The following is a 13,107-nucleotide window of genomic DNA, read 5'->3' on the forward strand; positions in this document are numbered from 1 at the left end:
TATCATTTCTTACAATCCTAGAAATTGTTAATGACTTGCCAACACAGCAGATGCAATGTATCCAAACTTGAGTAAATAAACTATTGTGGGCTGTATTCTTCAGTGTAGCAAAAGGTCTGCTTACTTGAGTAGCTTGTTGCCTGGTTGGCGGTGAGCCAATTTGTGAGGCCCAAGGAGCAGACACATCTGTAGGGGGACACATGTGGTTCACTGATTGACCAAAAAAGGGCAGGAAGTTAAAATATTGACCTGCAATCTCATTTACCACTCTTCCTGTGGTTTGTGTCCTTGGCCCTGTCAATCTGTGCACCAGTGGTGCTGGGAAAGATTTTTTTAGCATACCTCTCTGTCTGATTGGCAGATGGAGATATTTCTATGTAGGGCTTTTCTCTCAAGTGAGAAGTATTTAAGGACTCTCTACTTTAGTGTGTATTTCAGCCTATTTTTGTTCATATATTTAGTTTTCTTACATCAATCCTGTGGGTATAATTCTATTAAAGCTATTCTGAGTGGATACTTGGGGGCTATTATGAAATGTATTAGCAAAAGGGAATAAGCAACAGTAACAATGGGCAAAGCATTCAAGGGGAGTAATAGTACCACTCTATTCTGTCTTGGATGCGGGTGGTGCTGTGGGTTAAACCACAGAACCTAGGACTTGCCGATCAGAAGGTCGGCGGTTTGAATCCCCGCGACGGGGTGAGCTCTCGTTGCTCGGTCCCTGCTCCTGCCAACCTAGCAGTTTGAAAGCACGTCAAAGTGCAAGTAGATAAATAGGTACCACTCTGGTGGGAAGGTAAACAGCGTTTCCGTGCACTGCTCTGGTTCACCAGAAGCGGCTTAGTCATGCTGGCCACATGACCCGGAAGCGGTACAGCGGCTCCCTCGGCCAATAAAGCGAGATGAGCGCTGCAACCCCAGAGTCGGCCACGATTGGACCTAATGGTCAGGGGTCCCTTTACCTTTACCTTTATTCCGTCTTGGTCAGACCCCCACCTGGATTACTGTGTCCAGTTCTGGGCACCAAAATTTAAGAAGGATATTGACAAGTAGAAGGCATGCAGAAGAACATGCAAAAGATTATAAATGGTCTGGAAACCAAGCCTTATGAGGAATGATTGAGGGAGTTGGGTATGTTTTGCCTGTGTAAGAGGAGACTTAGAGGAGATATGAAAGCCATCTTCAAATATCTCAAGGGCTGTCACTAGTATTTTAACTGTTCATCAAATATTTGAGGATCTGTGGCAATAACTGAGGGGAAGCTAGTAGCCTAGTCTGTCATTCTTCAGATCAGCAAAGCTATCAATAGAGCAACTGTTGACTAGTAGGAAAATCCCCAGGAAAATTCTAATGTTTACTTCTGCTTTAGGAGCATTTAGGAACAGACATTTCCAGTCCAACCAGTGAGACAAATATTTGTGTTCTCAGAAGAGACTGATCCAAGCATGATAATGACTTTATTCAACCATAATAAGGGCTTTATATAAGCTCCTCCAAATGAGTTGGTTTTGTGTTTTAGGGTAGTGTAAAACTAGATTACAGAATAGAGGTGGAGAAGTCCTGTTGACCAGATAAACTCTCTGCGGGCCACATTTGACTGGTGAGAAGGGATTCCCACTTGTCCATTGCCTGACATTATATAAAGCCAAAGATTATTCAAGATTAAAAGGTAATGCTAAACCAAACCATGGCTTAATTCTGGCAGCAGCTGGCCATAATTTTATTTTGGGAACCTACTTGTTTGCACTAAGCCATAGTTTGCAAACTGGACTGTTTTGTCTTTCCATTGACAGATAAAATGCATGTTATCAATGGCATAAATGAGTTTGGTGATGGAGGAAAGAGTTTTCCTAATATTTCAAGAAGTTCATTGTGCTTCTATAATTGAGAAATGGGATTTGTGGGTCTGAGTGAGGAATCATGAGGTGCTCCAAGGAACATGATGAAGCGTTTGGCCTGGTTCACCTATAATGCAAAGCCATGCATTGTTTCACCAAATTGTGATTTGTTTCAACGTCTAACCCAACTGAACAGAATAACCATAGGGTTTTATTCTGGCAACAAAACACAATGTGAAGTCAAGGTTTGTTGTTGGCTTATGAACCATGGATTGTTTAAACTCTGGTTTGGCATTATGCCCCAACCCATAGGCTTGGTTTGTTTGGCCACCTCATTCTAGATGCTCACCAAGCTATAGGCAGGAGCAGCTAGAAAACAAATCAAGCCTTGGAAAACTAAGCTTTGGCTTGTTTGCTTATCTGTGAACAAAGCATGGTTAAAACAATCTACGGCTTAAGAGCTATGTGTGAATGCAGATGGTACATTTACACAGAGCTGTAAATCCATAGTATTAACTTTATTTTGAGAAGATTAATTTAATACTTATGCCCTAGATTTAGCTAATGAAAAGCATAGTGTTTTGCAGTTTGATGGAAAAAAGCATTAATCTGTTACTTCCTGACCCTGTCTGATTTGTAAGTGGTAGGGCTAGGATGAGACATGAAATAATACTGAAGCAGACATTACACATGCCTTCACCCTGCTGATCCTTTTCATGATGTCATGCACTTAGATTCTATGGTTTCCAGTTTTCATATGATGGATTTTATAAGACGGCGAAAGTTCTCATAATTATCCAGATATCATAGCTACTGTTTTGGGTAGAGATAGTACCGCATAATTATTTTGCTTTTAGATATAACATCTTTTATAAGTTGCACGAGGCATTTTAAATGATCATAAGTTCCTTTAAAACGTTCGGCTAACAAAGCCCTAAACATGTTTGTGCACACAGAGCACATTCTTTGCATTCAAGGTTTAATCCCTGGCTTGTCTAGTTTAAAAAATCAGGTAGCAGGTGATGAGAGAGACCTTTCTTTGTTTGAGATGTTGGAATGCCACTTGCAGAGTGTTGTTGCTATAATATTTATATCCCACCTTTTCCCCTGACAGAGTACAGTGGTGCCCCGCAAGACGAATGCCTCGCAAGACGAAAAACTCGCTAGACGAAAGGGTTTTGCGTTTTTTGAGTCGTTCCGCAAGACGAATTTCCCTATGGGCTTGCTTCACAAGACGAAACGTCTTGCAAGTTCTTGCGAGTTTGTTTCCTTTTTCTTAAAGCCGCTAAACCGTTAATAGCTGCTAAGCCGTTAATAACCGCTAAGCCGCTAAGCCGTTAATAGCCGCTAAGCCGCTAAGCCGCTAAGCCGCTAAGCCGTTAATAGCCGCTAAGCCGTTAATAGCCGCTAAGCTGCTAAGCCGCTAAGCCGTTAATAGCCGCTAAGCCGCTAAGCCGCTAATAGCCGTGCTTCGCAAGACGAAAAAACCACAAGACGAAGAGACTCGCAGAACGGATTAATTTCGTCTTGCGAGGCACCACTGTAGTCAGTACTGTGATGAATAGACCAGTGTTTGACAAGTGGTGCTTATCCAGTTTGGGGTGCCTCTGGTTGTGGCCCATCGTGGACATCCCTCCCTTTGCCCTCACGGCCAATCATTGGGCTGCTGTGTGGCCAGCCATGATGGCTCTTGGAATAGCCTGCCAAGGGAACAATTTGAATTTTCACCTATTCAGGGCCTTGGGTGGGTAGAGCTTTGGCAGCAGACTGGAGGGAGCAAGTCTTCACTACGGTCCACTACCAGGGAATAAAAGATGGCTGTGCTGCGGATCCTCAGCTGAGTCAACAGAAGAGCAACCCACTTGCCCACCCTACATGTTATTCTTTAGACACCAGTAAAAAAACCTTGCTGTGGTTTAAGGTAGTCACTGTCTTTGGAGCCGGGCCTGTTTGGGGTTTTTCCTCATAGCAATCACCACAACTTTCAGTGGATAAGGCATTGGGTGGAATCCCTAGTCCAGTTCTGCGTCTGGGGTGATTTAGTGCATTACCCCAACCCCAAGCAGGTGCGATCTCAGGGTTCCCCGGTAAAGGGGTCTGATTGGAAGTTTCTGTCCTGCAGCCACGTGGGCAGCAATAGGGCCATAGAACTTTGAGTAGTGGCAAGGGGAGGCCCAGCTTAGTTGACCTGCATCTTGAGGTGGCAGGCCTAGCCCTGTCCATTCCTCCCTCTGGAGGCTGATAGACCCAGTGCCTAAGCCAAAGCTTATCTGCATCATTGTGACCAAATTTGTGACCAAATATTAATCCCAGAAAGTTGTTGTGTCTTGTTTGCTCCCCCTGTCATTCCTCATGTCTTTGTCCACAGGGGTTGAGCACACTGTGAGTAGGTCTACATTATTGGGCAACATCATGGCTGCATGTCTTTGTGAACTTTATGAACTGTAAAATAATTTTATAGTCTCATCTAAGGCCATGGTGTTTGGTTTTTTCTTTTGGTCTATTATTTGTAACATTAAGAGACTTCTGTACAGTAGTGCAATAGAAATTTAAGTTTTAAAAATAAACGAATGATCTGACTGTAGCCAGAGCCTGTGGTAGATTGGAGCAAGGTTTTTAGAAGGAGGAACGGCATCTGCACTGAGTGAAAGACAGACTGTTCCAGTCGCTGAGAATGGCAGGAATGGACGAAGATAAGCATAGCATGAATATGAACTTGTGGCAGTAAGAAAAGGAATAAGGGGGAACAGATAAGGTGACACAAAAATGCAATCCAATATAGGCTGCAAGTGACAAGATGAAGTAGGACAGATTCTTTTTTTCAAACCAATAGCTTATTTATTAAGGTTTACATATTCAGGCTGTCACCAGAAAGTTAATTTCCAGGAGGGCCAAGGGCATAACTTGGATGAGCTTTTAGGCTTTTATCTTTCTGATGATCTCATAGGCAGCCAGAGTCTGCCTTTCTGTTAAAAAAAAATACTATCTAGCACCAGGGGCTGGTTTGAATCTGTACCAATGAGCTTTGTGGATTTTTCTAGAGCATGAGAGGCGACTTTTAAGTCTCATCAAAACCCCAGAGATAATAATCTGTAAATCAAAATGGCATGAGGCTTTGCCAGGAGGCAGAAGAGGGAAACGGCAAATCTTATTTATACATACCTTTCCCAACATGGAGCCTTATTTCATTTCCTAACACACTTTTAAATCTAACATGCAATAATCCTGCTTCACTATGTTAGTAATTTAAACCACTCCACAGCTAATGTCACCAAACGCAAGCTAGAAATTAAGCATATGCAGAGAATTGTATAGCTTCATATTTGTACTTATCAACGCAGATGCTTTCAAAAGCATTGACAGCTGTAAACAGCAGTGCATCACAAGTAGAAAGAGTGTTCTGTAAATTAAAGCAAGAAAGTCGCAACCCCAAATGAAAGCTTATAAAAAGCAAAATAACTGGTATTTTATCTTGCAGCAGGTCAATAATAGATCTGCCACCTTCCACACATTTTAAAGTTAATTTGCTTGTTAACACATTGTGTTTTAAGGCAGCAACCAACTTACCTGTAGTTTGAAATAGTAGGTCAAAGGTTTGGAATAAATTCACATTTTTAAAAATCACATAAAACTATCTTAAGCTAATTACACTTTGAAAATGTCGCTCATTGAGCTGTTCATTTTAGATAGCACCTAAGGGTACTTCCATATGGTTCATTCAGAATTCGCTGCTTCATAGGATGATTCACCCAGGTTATGGCTGAATGAAATAACCATTTATGCAGAGCCCTCCTAGTGCATCACCACCACTCTAAGATTATGGTTGTAGTCTCTTTAGTTTTGACATGCCTAGTCCACTTCCTGTCTTTCACAGCTAAAAAAGGACCAAGTGCCAAGAGCAGAAGACAGCAGCCCCTATAGGCTAGTATCTCAGGAAAATTAAGAAATGAATCACATTCTCCTCCACCGATGTCATGGCTGCTATATGAAAGGAGGAAAAGCTCTCTGCACAGGCCCATAACTCAGTTGCAGAGCACACGTCTTGCAGGTGCCAGGTACTTTATCTATGCACTATATGTGCCCAGATAAGAAATCGGGTTCCAAGGCTAATTCTAGTTTTTATTGAGTCCTGACTGCTCTGTCTTGTAGCTGCCAAGTTCTACTGAGCACTGGAGCAGATGTTCAGTAACTGGTAGGGTAAAGGTAAAGGTAAAGGGGCCCCTGACCATTAGGTCCAGTCGTGGCAGACTCTGGGGTTGCGGTGCTCATCTCGCTTTATTGGCCAAGGGAGCTGGCGTACAGCTTCTGAGTCATGTGGCCAGCATGACTAAGCCGCTTCTAGCGAACCAGAGCAGCGCATGGAAACGCCGTTTACCTTCCCTGCCGGAGCAGTACCTATTTAACTACTTGCACTTTTGACGTGCTTTCGAATTGCTAGGTTGGCAGGAGCAGGGACCGAACAACAGGAGCTCACCCCGTTGCGGGGATTCGAACCGCCGACCTTCTGATCAGCAAGCCCTAAGCTCTGTGGTTTAACCCACAGCGGAAGGGTATGGAACCCCAATTAATAAAATGTACAAAGACCCCAAATATGTCTTGATTAGGTTGCCCTATTAAAACTCTTTCTCTAGTGATTTCCCCACAGCACCAGTTTATTTTTAAAACAACTAAAAAAACTCCTGGCATGTTTAAGAGTGCAGGCTGACACTCGGCTGCTGTTAAAGAGATAGAAACACTTTCCTCCAGGGGTAAAATGTAAATGCTTGAATTATTAAACTAGCTGCACGTTACACTAAATGTTATTGTGCTGCTTGCGCACATATTAATTTGCTTAATATGTGATAATATATGGTGGTAGATAATATTCAAGACAGCTTCTGAAGGTGTCGCCATATTGACTTGTTGCAGGAAATATAACTTGTGGCACCTTGAAGATTAACAGAGTTATTGTGGCAATCACTGTTGTGGGCTAGAGCTTGCTTTTCCAGACCTATGAAACTATACACATGCACCTAGGGCCAAAAGGTCCATGAAATTAAAAGTTAATGTATGTTCTCCATATGCATTACAGATGCAGAAAATTCAAAAAGATGCCCATGGGGAATCTTTTACATTATCTGGCAGAGAACAAGCCCCTTATTATAAGCTTGTCTTATCCCTCCACTAAACAAACAGCTGCCCAGTCATGAGATACCATGACAGATCCACACCAGAGCAAACCATGACAGATCCCTAAATTATTTAAAGAGTCCCTTGCCACCTAAACTGCCTAAAGCACATTTAGCTTTAAACTTGCTTTCCCCATAAGAAAGTCAACCCACTGTCCCTTCAATATGTCTTCAATACAACGTATGTCCAGTACTCTGAAGATGTGCAAGCTCTCCTTTAAGTGAGAAAGTTGTCTGTGTCTACAGCAAAAAAGTGACTCTAAAGTGAAATGATGCCCAAAATGATTGGGCGCCAGCAAGTCACTACGTGCACTAGAAAATGAAGTTATGTGCTGGGCCATCTGCAGCCACCCACACTCCATTGTTTCCACAGAAATGCCTTGGGATTCACATCGGGCCTACCAGCATTTTGGAGAATTAAAAATACAGGGGCCTTAACCGTCCAGGGGTCCTTTACCCTTTAAGCTTTTATCCTTAGAAAAAATAGGAGCTAAAGGTCATTTTGAAAAGCCATATCTGCCCTGGCTCTTCTACCAAAGTTCCTTTATGACCAAAACAGCCAATTTAATCAATGAAAACTCATGATTTAGATCCCATTCAGGATGAAGACAAAAAGCATGCTAACCCTCCAGCCAATCGGAGCTCTGCTCCCATGAAGGGTGACAATCCAAAGCCTTGTGTGCTTCTTCACGGAAGTGGGACAGTGAATGGGCTGTGTCAGCAGCTTGCATGGATAATGCCCTAGGGCAGGAGTCTGGATTTTGTAGCCCCAATTCCATTTTTGAAACTGAAGTATTGTAAGACATCTACAGTGTGATGCTTCATGAGACACTGGGCGGATAGTCCCAAGGCTTCATAGAGATGCAAGTTCCCAACAGGAACTCGGGAGCAGAGGAAGCTGCCTTATACTGCCTCCGACCACTTGGTCTGCCTAGTTTCAGGTTTAATTTGGAAATTTTGATGCATATTATCTCTTGAGCTTACACTGTGTGTTCCTGAACTATGCAGCCCAAAAGCCTGTTTCTATTTAAGTGTTCATAATTCCGCCCCTCCCGATGAATTGTGAAATCTAAAGTTTCATATGGTTTGATCAAGGAGTGCCTGCAAAGCAAAGCATTCTATGTAGCAAATGAATATATATATATATATTGCTGGGTATACAACCTTTTTTTTACCGGCATTAAATTGTCATTTAGATCCTAAAATATGCTAACTGTACTCACAGAGCTGCTGCAGCTGCATGTGTTGGAATGTAGTATGGCAACTGTAAAATAGATATTTGACAATGTGTAGGCAGAATTATGTTTTTCAGGAGGTTGCAAGAAAGAGCCATATTTATCACCATCTCCCTGTTGTCAAGGTAACCATGTTTCCTTGTTGGGTAGCGTTCTTCGTAGGGAGCCTAACTTCCCTTTACCTAATTATTGCTAGCCATTACATTGTCAATTCATTTTATGTCAGTTCTCTGGAACGACATCCTCGTTTCTCTCCAGGGTTAGGGTCAGCCTATGTGTTAGCATGTGGATTGTGCTGACAGCCTATAAAGCCATGTGGAGGAGATTTACAGTGAAAGGTAGGAAAGAGTGCGGTGCCAAACGTGTCCTTGAAACAGCCTCCCCCAGCCATTTTTCTCTCAATAAGTTTACTTGTAGCCTTGGAGGTCTCACCAGGAGAGTAATAGCTGGGCAAGGCAATTTCGGGGGAGAAGCACTGGTGGAGAAAGGATGTTAGGACAAGAACTGCTAGTGTCAGAACTGTGCTTGAATGTGATGAGCTGTAGAATTGTAGTCATCTGCCTAGGCAGCCAAATACTCGCAGAGGCTGGAATAGCCATACCTAGTGATGGTACCATTGGGCCCTTCTATCTGGGAATGGAGGAGAAACTTACCTAATTTGCAGTTTCCAAAATAATATGCAGACTTAACCATAGCCATCGTTCAAAATTTCCACTCCAGTTCTCCATAATACATAGTAATGTATATTAAAAATGCAAATAGTATGGTAAAGAGCTCATTTAAAAATGCATAGTTGAAAATAACATGCAAAAACGCATTATACTAAAAAACATTGCTTTGCAAAAGTGTGAATATTTGGAAAAAATGCATATCAAAACGTTTAAAAGAGTTTTTATGAGGACTTAAAAAAAATAAATCACAAGCTGTTGCAGAAATTATTCTAGACTTTCAGGCTGGAATAATGAGAAACAAAAAAAACTGAAAGCGATGTTTCCTAGATCCTGGGCCAACACTTTAACTTTGCATTCCCTTCATTTGGTTCTACTTGACTTGGACCCAAGCATCCCTTCCAACAGGGTATTCCTTGTATTCTGTCTGCCCTTCAAACAGAGTACTGTCCTCTATAAAGTAGGGCGCATTGCCACCTTGATAGGCTCTGGGAAGGTGTGTCAAGAACACGAGCACACAGATGAGTACTCTGTGTCCTCTTGGAATGATATATTCAGTGCGTCTAGAAAGCAAGAACAACCCCAGATAAGTAAACACAGGAAAATGAACCTTCAGCAAGTTCATGTATGGGAAAGGGATAGCAGGGAAAGTAGGACAAGCTACAGAGTATTTCTAGCTCAGCACTTAGGCACTTAGTCCACAACACCAACAGAGGGTACTGTAAATGCTGCCCTGGCTGGTATCCCAATGCAGTATTATTGTACGATCAAAGTCATTCTGTAGAACCGCTTTTTAAAAATTCTTCGCAGTATATCTTAGAAGGTTTTTAGTATGCTTTTACCATATTGTAACTTTCACCTGTTAAGTAAACCAGGTTGCCTTCATTGAAAATGACAAGAGTCTTTTCGGGAAAATGTTTCAAAATGTAATGTAGGTTTACTGTACAACTACACCCCCCTCTCCCGGTATTTGAACTATACAGCTTTCTGGGAAATCTGTAGGAAAAGCAGTTACAGATGGGTAGCCGTGTTGGTCTGCCATAGTCGAAGTAAAAAAATTCCTTCCTGTAGCACCTTAAAGACCAACTAAGTTAGTTCTTGGTATAAGCTTTCGTGTGCATGCAGTGTATCTGAAGAAGTGTGCATGCACACGAAAGCTTATACCAAGAACTAACTTAGTTGGTCTTTAAGGTGCTACAGGAAGGAATTTTTGTAGGAAAAGCAGAAAGCTATGTTTGCTGTTTGTATACAAGACAGTCTTGTAATTAGCAGTGGGGGTTTGACATAGTTGGTCAATGGTCTCTGATCCCTGCTGAGCTGTGCATGGGATTCCTGGGGTCTTGGCCCTCAATCAGGGTCTGTGTTCCTTTGGAAAATTGAAGGTGTGACAGAGGATGTTGTAGCTTTAAGAAATACGATTTAAAAACAAGAACGTATTTACACCTGAATTTAGATGGAGGGTGTCCAGATCTTACAGCATAGTTATCTCAAGAGGGGCTTGTTCCCCACAGCAGTGAAGCACAGCAGCCCAAAGTACCTCTCCCAGCCAGACTGCAGGCAGGCTGCCCAAGATAGATACCTCCCTTTGTTCTGCCTTCTTCTTCCCATCACACCTTGCTAAAGACACTCTTTTCCTGTCACCTCCCCCACCTTGGCAACCTCTGTCTGCCCAGGCCCAAGATTCCTCTTTGATTGGGCCATCAATACCTTTTGTAATACTAACACCACTATCCCAGATGAGCCACTGGCTCCAAATTATACTCCAAATACTCCAATACCCCAAATAATAAAAATCACACAGTTTATTAATTTCTAGGGTTTAGGGCAGTCCCCCCTCAAACCTATAACATTGTATTTTTGAGGTGTTGTTGCAAGTGTGTACTTGGATTCGCACGTGCACAACTAGCTCTCCTGTATGTTCATATACACACTCCTGAGAATTTTGCAATCCTGCCAATTTTACAAAATTAAGGGGCAGACTTTTGTTTAAAGCTCAATATTATCAAGTGCAGTTTTAGATATTTTAAGCTTGGTTGCAAGGAAGTATTAACTCTTTTTATTTTTTTGTTTTCAGGTCACTATAGCAAGGACATTTGTGACGCCTTTCACTCCACTCATGCTGAATTGTTCAGATAAGACCCTTGAAGTATTGCCTAAATAAGGGAAAAACCACGGGGACGTTAAGCTCACTGTAGAAGCAGACCAGCATAGGCATTCAACAAGTTGTAGAGTGCAAGCTGTTTTACCTTACTGAACTTTGCCATTTTTCTAACTGAACGGAAGAAATGAGAATGCCGTTTCAAGAATCTAGGGAGAATGGAAGTGAGGAGGAGGATGAGAACTCTGAGGCAAAGGTGGGTGGTTCTGATACATTCTGTAAAGTGCTAGGGAATTCATTATGTGATTTCTTCTCATTTTTGGCATGCCTTCTTTCTTCTATAGGTGTTCCTTAAGCCTGTTATTGAGGATAGAAACATGGAGCTTGCCAGAAGGTGCACTGAAATGATAAGTGACGTAAGTAAAGGTTCTTAGTAGTGTGTTAATTCCTTATTAAATTTTTGGTCATGTTTCAGCTAGACAAGATTTTAAAAGCACGCATCCAAGGTTCTAAGTAGAAATGGCCAATTTGTTCCTGAAAAATATGTATGCATATTTGTGAGAGGGTTAGCGGTTTCCCTTTAAAACGGCATTGTGAAACTGGCTTTTGCCATTTTCAGTTTTCCCTTTTCTTTGCAAAGTGTTCCAACGTTTCTAAGTTGTCAGTAGAAGCTGATTCAGAATACATTAACAAATTCTGGTGGGGTTTTAAATAATGTGGAGCCCAATTTTTTTAGAAGTTGGCTTTAAAGTGGCATCATGAAGGTTGAATTTGAGCAATGAGTGACTCCTTTTCACAGCAACTCTGAATGTTGTTTTCTGCGACATCATTGCTCAGATGGAGCTGGTGCATTTCAGAGCAAATGAGTCTTGGCTTCAGGCATTCTTTTGGTGGGTTTGAGATAGAGAACTCATCTTTGTCATGTCACTTAAGCCCCCGAAAAACCTCCCTAGGGAGACATGACTGGCTTCTTCATTGCATGGTCTGTGCCATTTGGACAGTATGTGGTTCTTTAGGAAGACCTTTGGGGCATTGCATTTTTTATTATTATTGGAGGTCCTTGTTGCTGTTTTTACACCTTTGGTTTTGATTGTTTTTTAAAAAAATATTCTGATGTTGTATATGTGTTTAAATTTTATTAGCTGCTCTGGATTTCTCTTTGAAAGAAAGGCAGAGTTAAAATATTTTACTAAACAAATAAATAAATGTCAGCACAACTGTGATTCCACTGAGGTAGCCATTGGCCATACCATCATCTCTCAGGTTCAGTGCGACCATCTGTGAAAGGGTGATAACAATATTTAACTGCCTTGAGACAATATACTGAAGCCATCTTGAACATATGAAAATTCTTAACTATGGCTGTATCATGGCCATAGTATTAGTTTTTCCTTGAGACCCACTAATTTCAGTGGCATGGTTGGTCACTTGCTTAACTGTCTTCTGTTCAAAACAACGAGACTTAATTGTGCTTAACTTTAACAGGATTGTGCCTTAAGTTGGGTGGTGTTGCTGCTTTTATCACATACACAAAATTGAAACTTGTCAGATCCACAGTGAATATCCATGAAGAACCTTCTTCTCTAGATCATTGATTTCTAAAGCTCTTTTCACTGGCTTAATGGAAATCTGTTGGATTTCTGCCATTATGAGCATAGTGATGATAACTGAAATGTTTAAGTGTCCTCATCTAGCCACTTTACATCTCTCTGATGTCCAGTTCCTAGCACTGATTCAAGCTTTGTGTTTCCTTTTCTGAATGAGGTACATATAAGCTAAAAGCATGGGATGCCTTTGCCCGACAGCGCTGTGGCCCATAGATTGCAGCAAAATACTGGGGCAAGATTTTACCCAGTATATTCTCTGTGTGATGGGCTCATGGGAAAAAGCTTTCCCATGAGCCCCTGCTGAAGAGAGGAGGGGAAAGTCTATATAAGGCTGCTTCCCCTGGATATCACAGCCATTTTGTTTGAGAGATTTCGGCACACCCAACCTCGGGTTAGAGCCTTCACTGAGCAATTTTGGGCTGGAAATGAATTTTTCTCTCTCAACCTGATAAGCACTTAGTTGGGGCTTTTTCTACCTTTCCTCAGTGAAATT

General features: G+C 41.8%; 1 protein-coding gene across 10 annotated transcripts in view; it reads left to right on the forward strand.

Moving 5' to 3' along the window:
• The window catches only part of NEBL (nebulette), a 179,149-nt gene that overhangs the window by 117,706 nt on the left and 48,336 nt on the right, over positions 1-13,107 (forward strand). For 7 of the 10 annotated variants that reach the window (XM_080974395.1, XM_080974399.1, XM_080974398.1 and 4 more), the window contains exons 3-4: positions 10,984-11,263; positions 11,352-11,423. The exons of the other annotated variants lie outside the window; for them this stretch is intronic. In XM_080974395.1, the coding sequence (XP_080830521.1) occupies positions 11,195-11,263; positions 11,352-11,423 (141 nt within the window). In that variant the 5' untranslated portion in view covers positions 10,984-11,194. The remainder of the gene's footprint in view (positions 1-10,983; positions 11,264-11,351; positions 11,424-13,107) is intronic. 10 annotated transcript variants of the gene reach the window in all.

The sequence above is a fragment of the Podarcis pityusensis genome, assembly GCF_964106645.2.
Source record: "Podarcis pityusensis genome assembly, chromosome: 12".
In the NCBI taxonomy this organism is placed as follows: Eukaryota; Metazoa; Chordata; class Lepidosauria; order Squamata; family Lacertidae; genus Podarcis; species Podarcis pityusensis.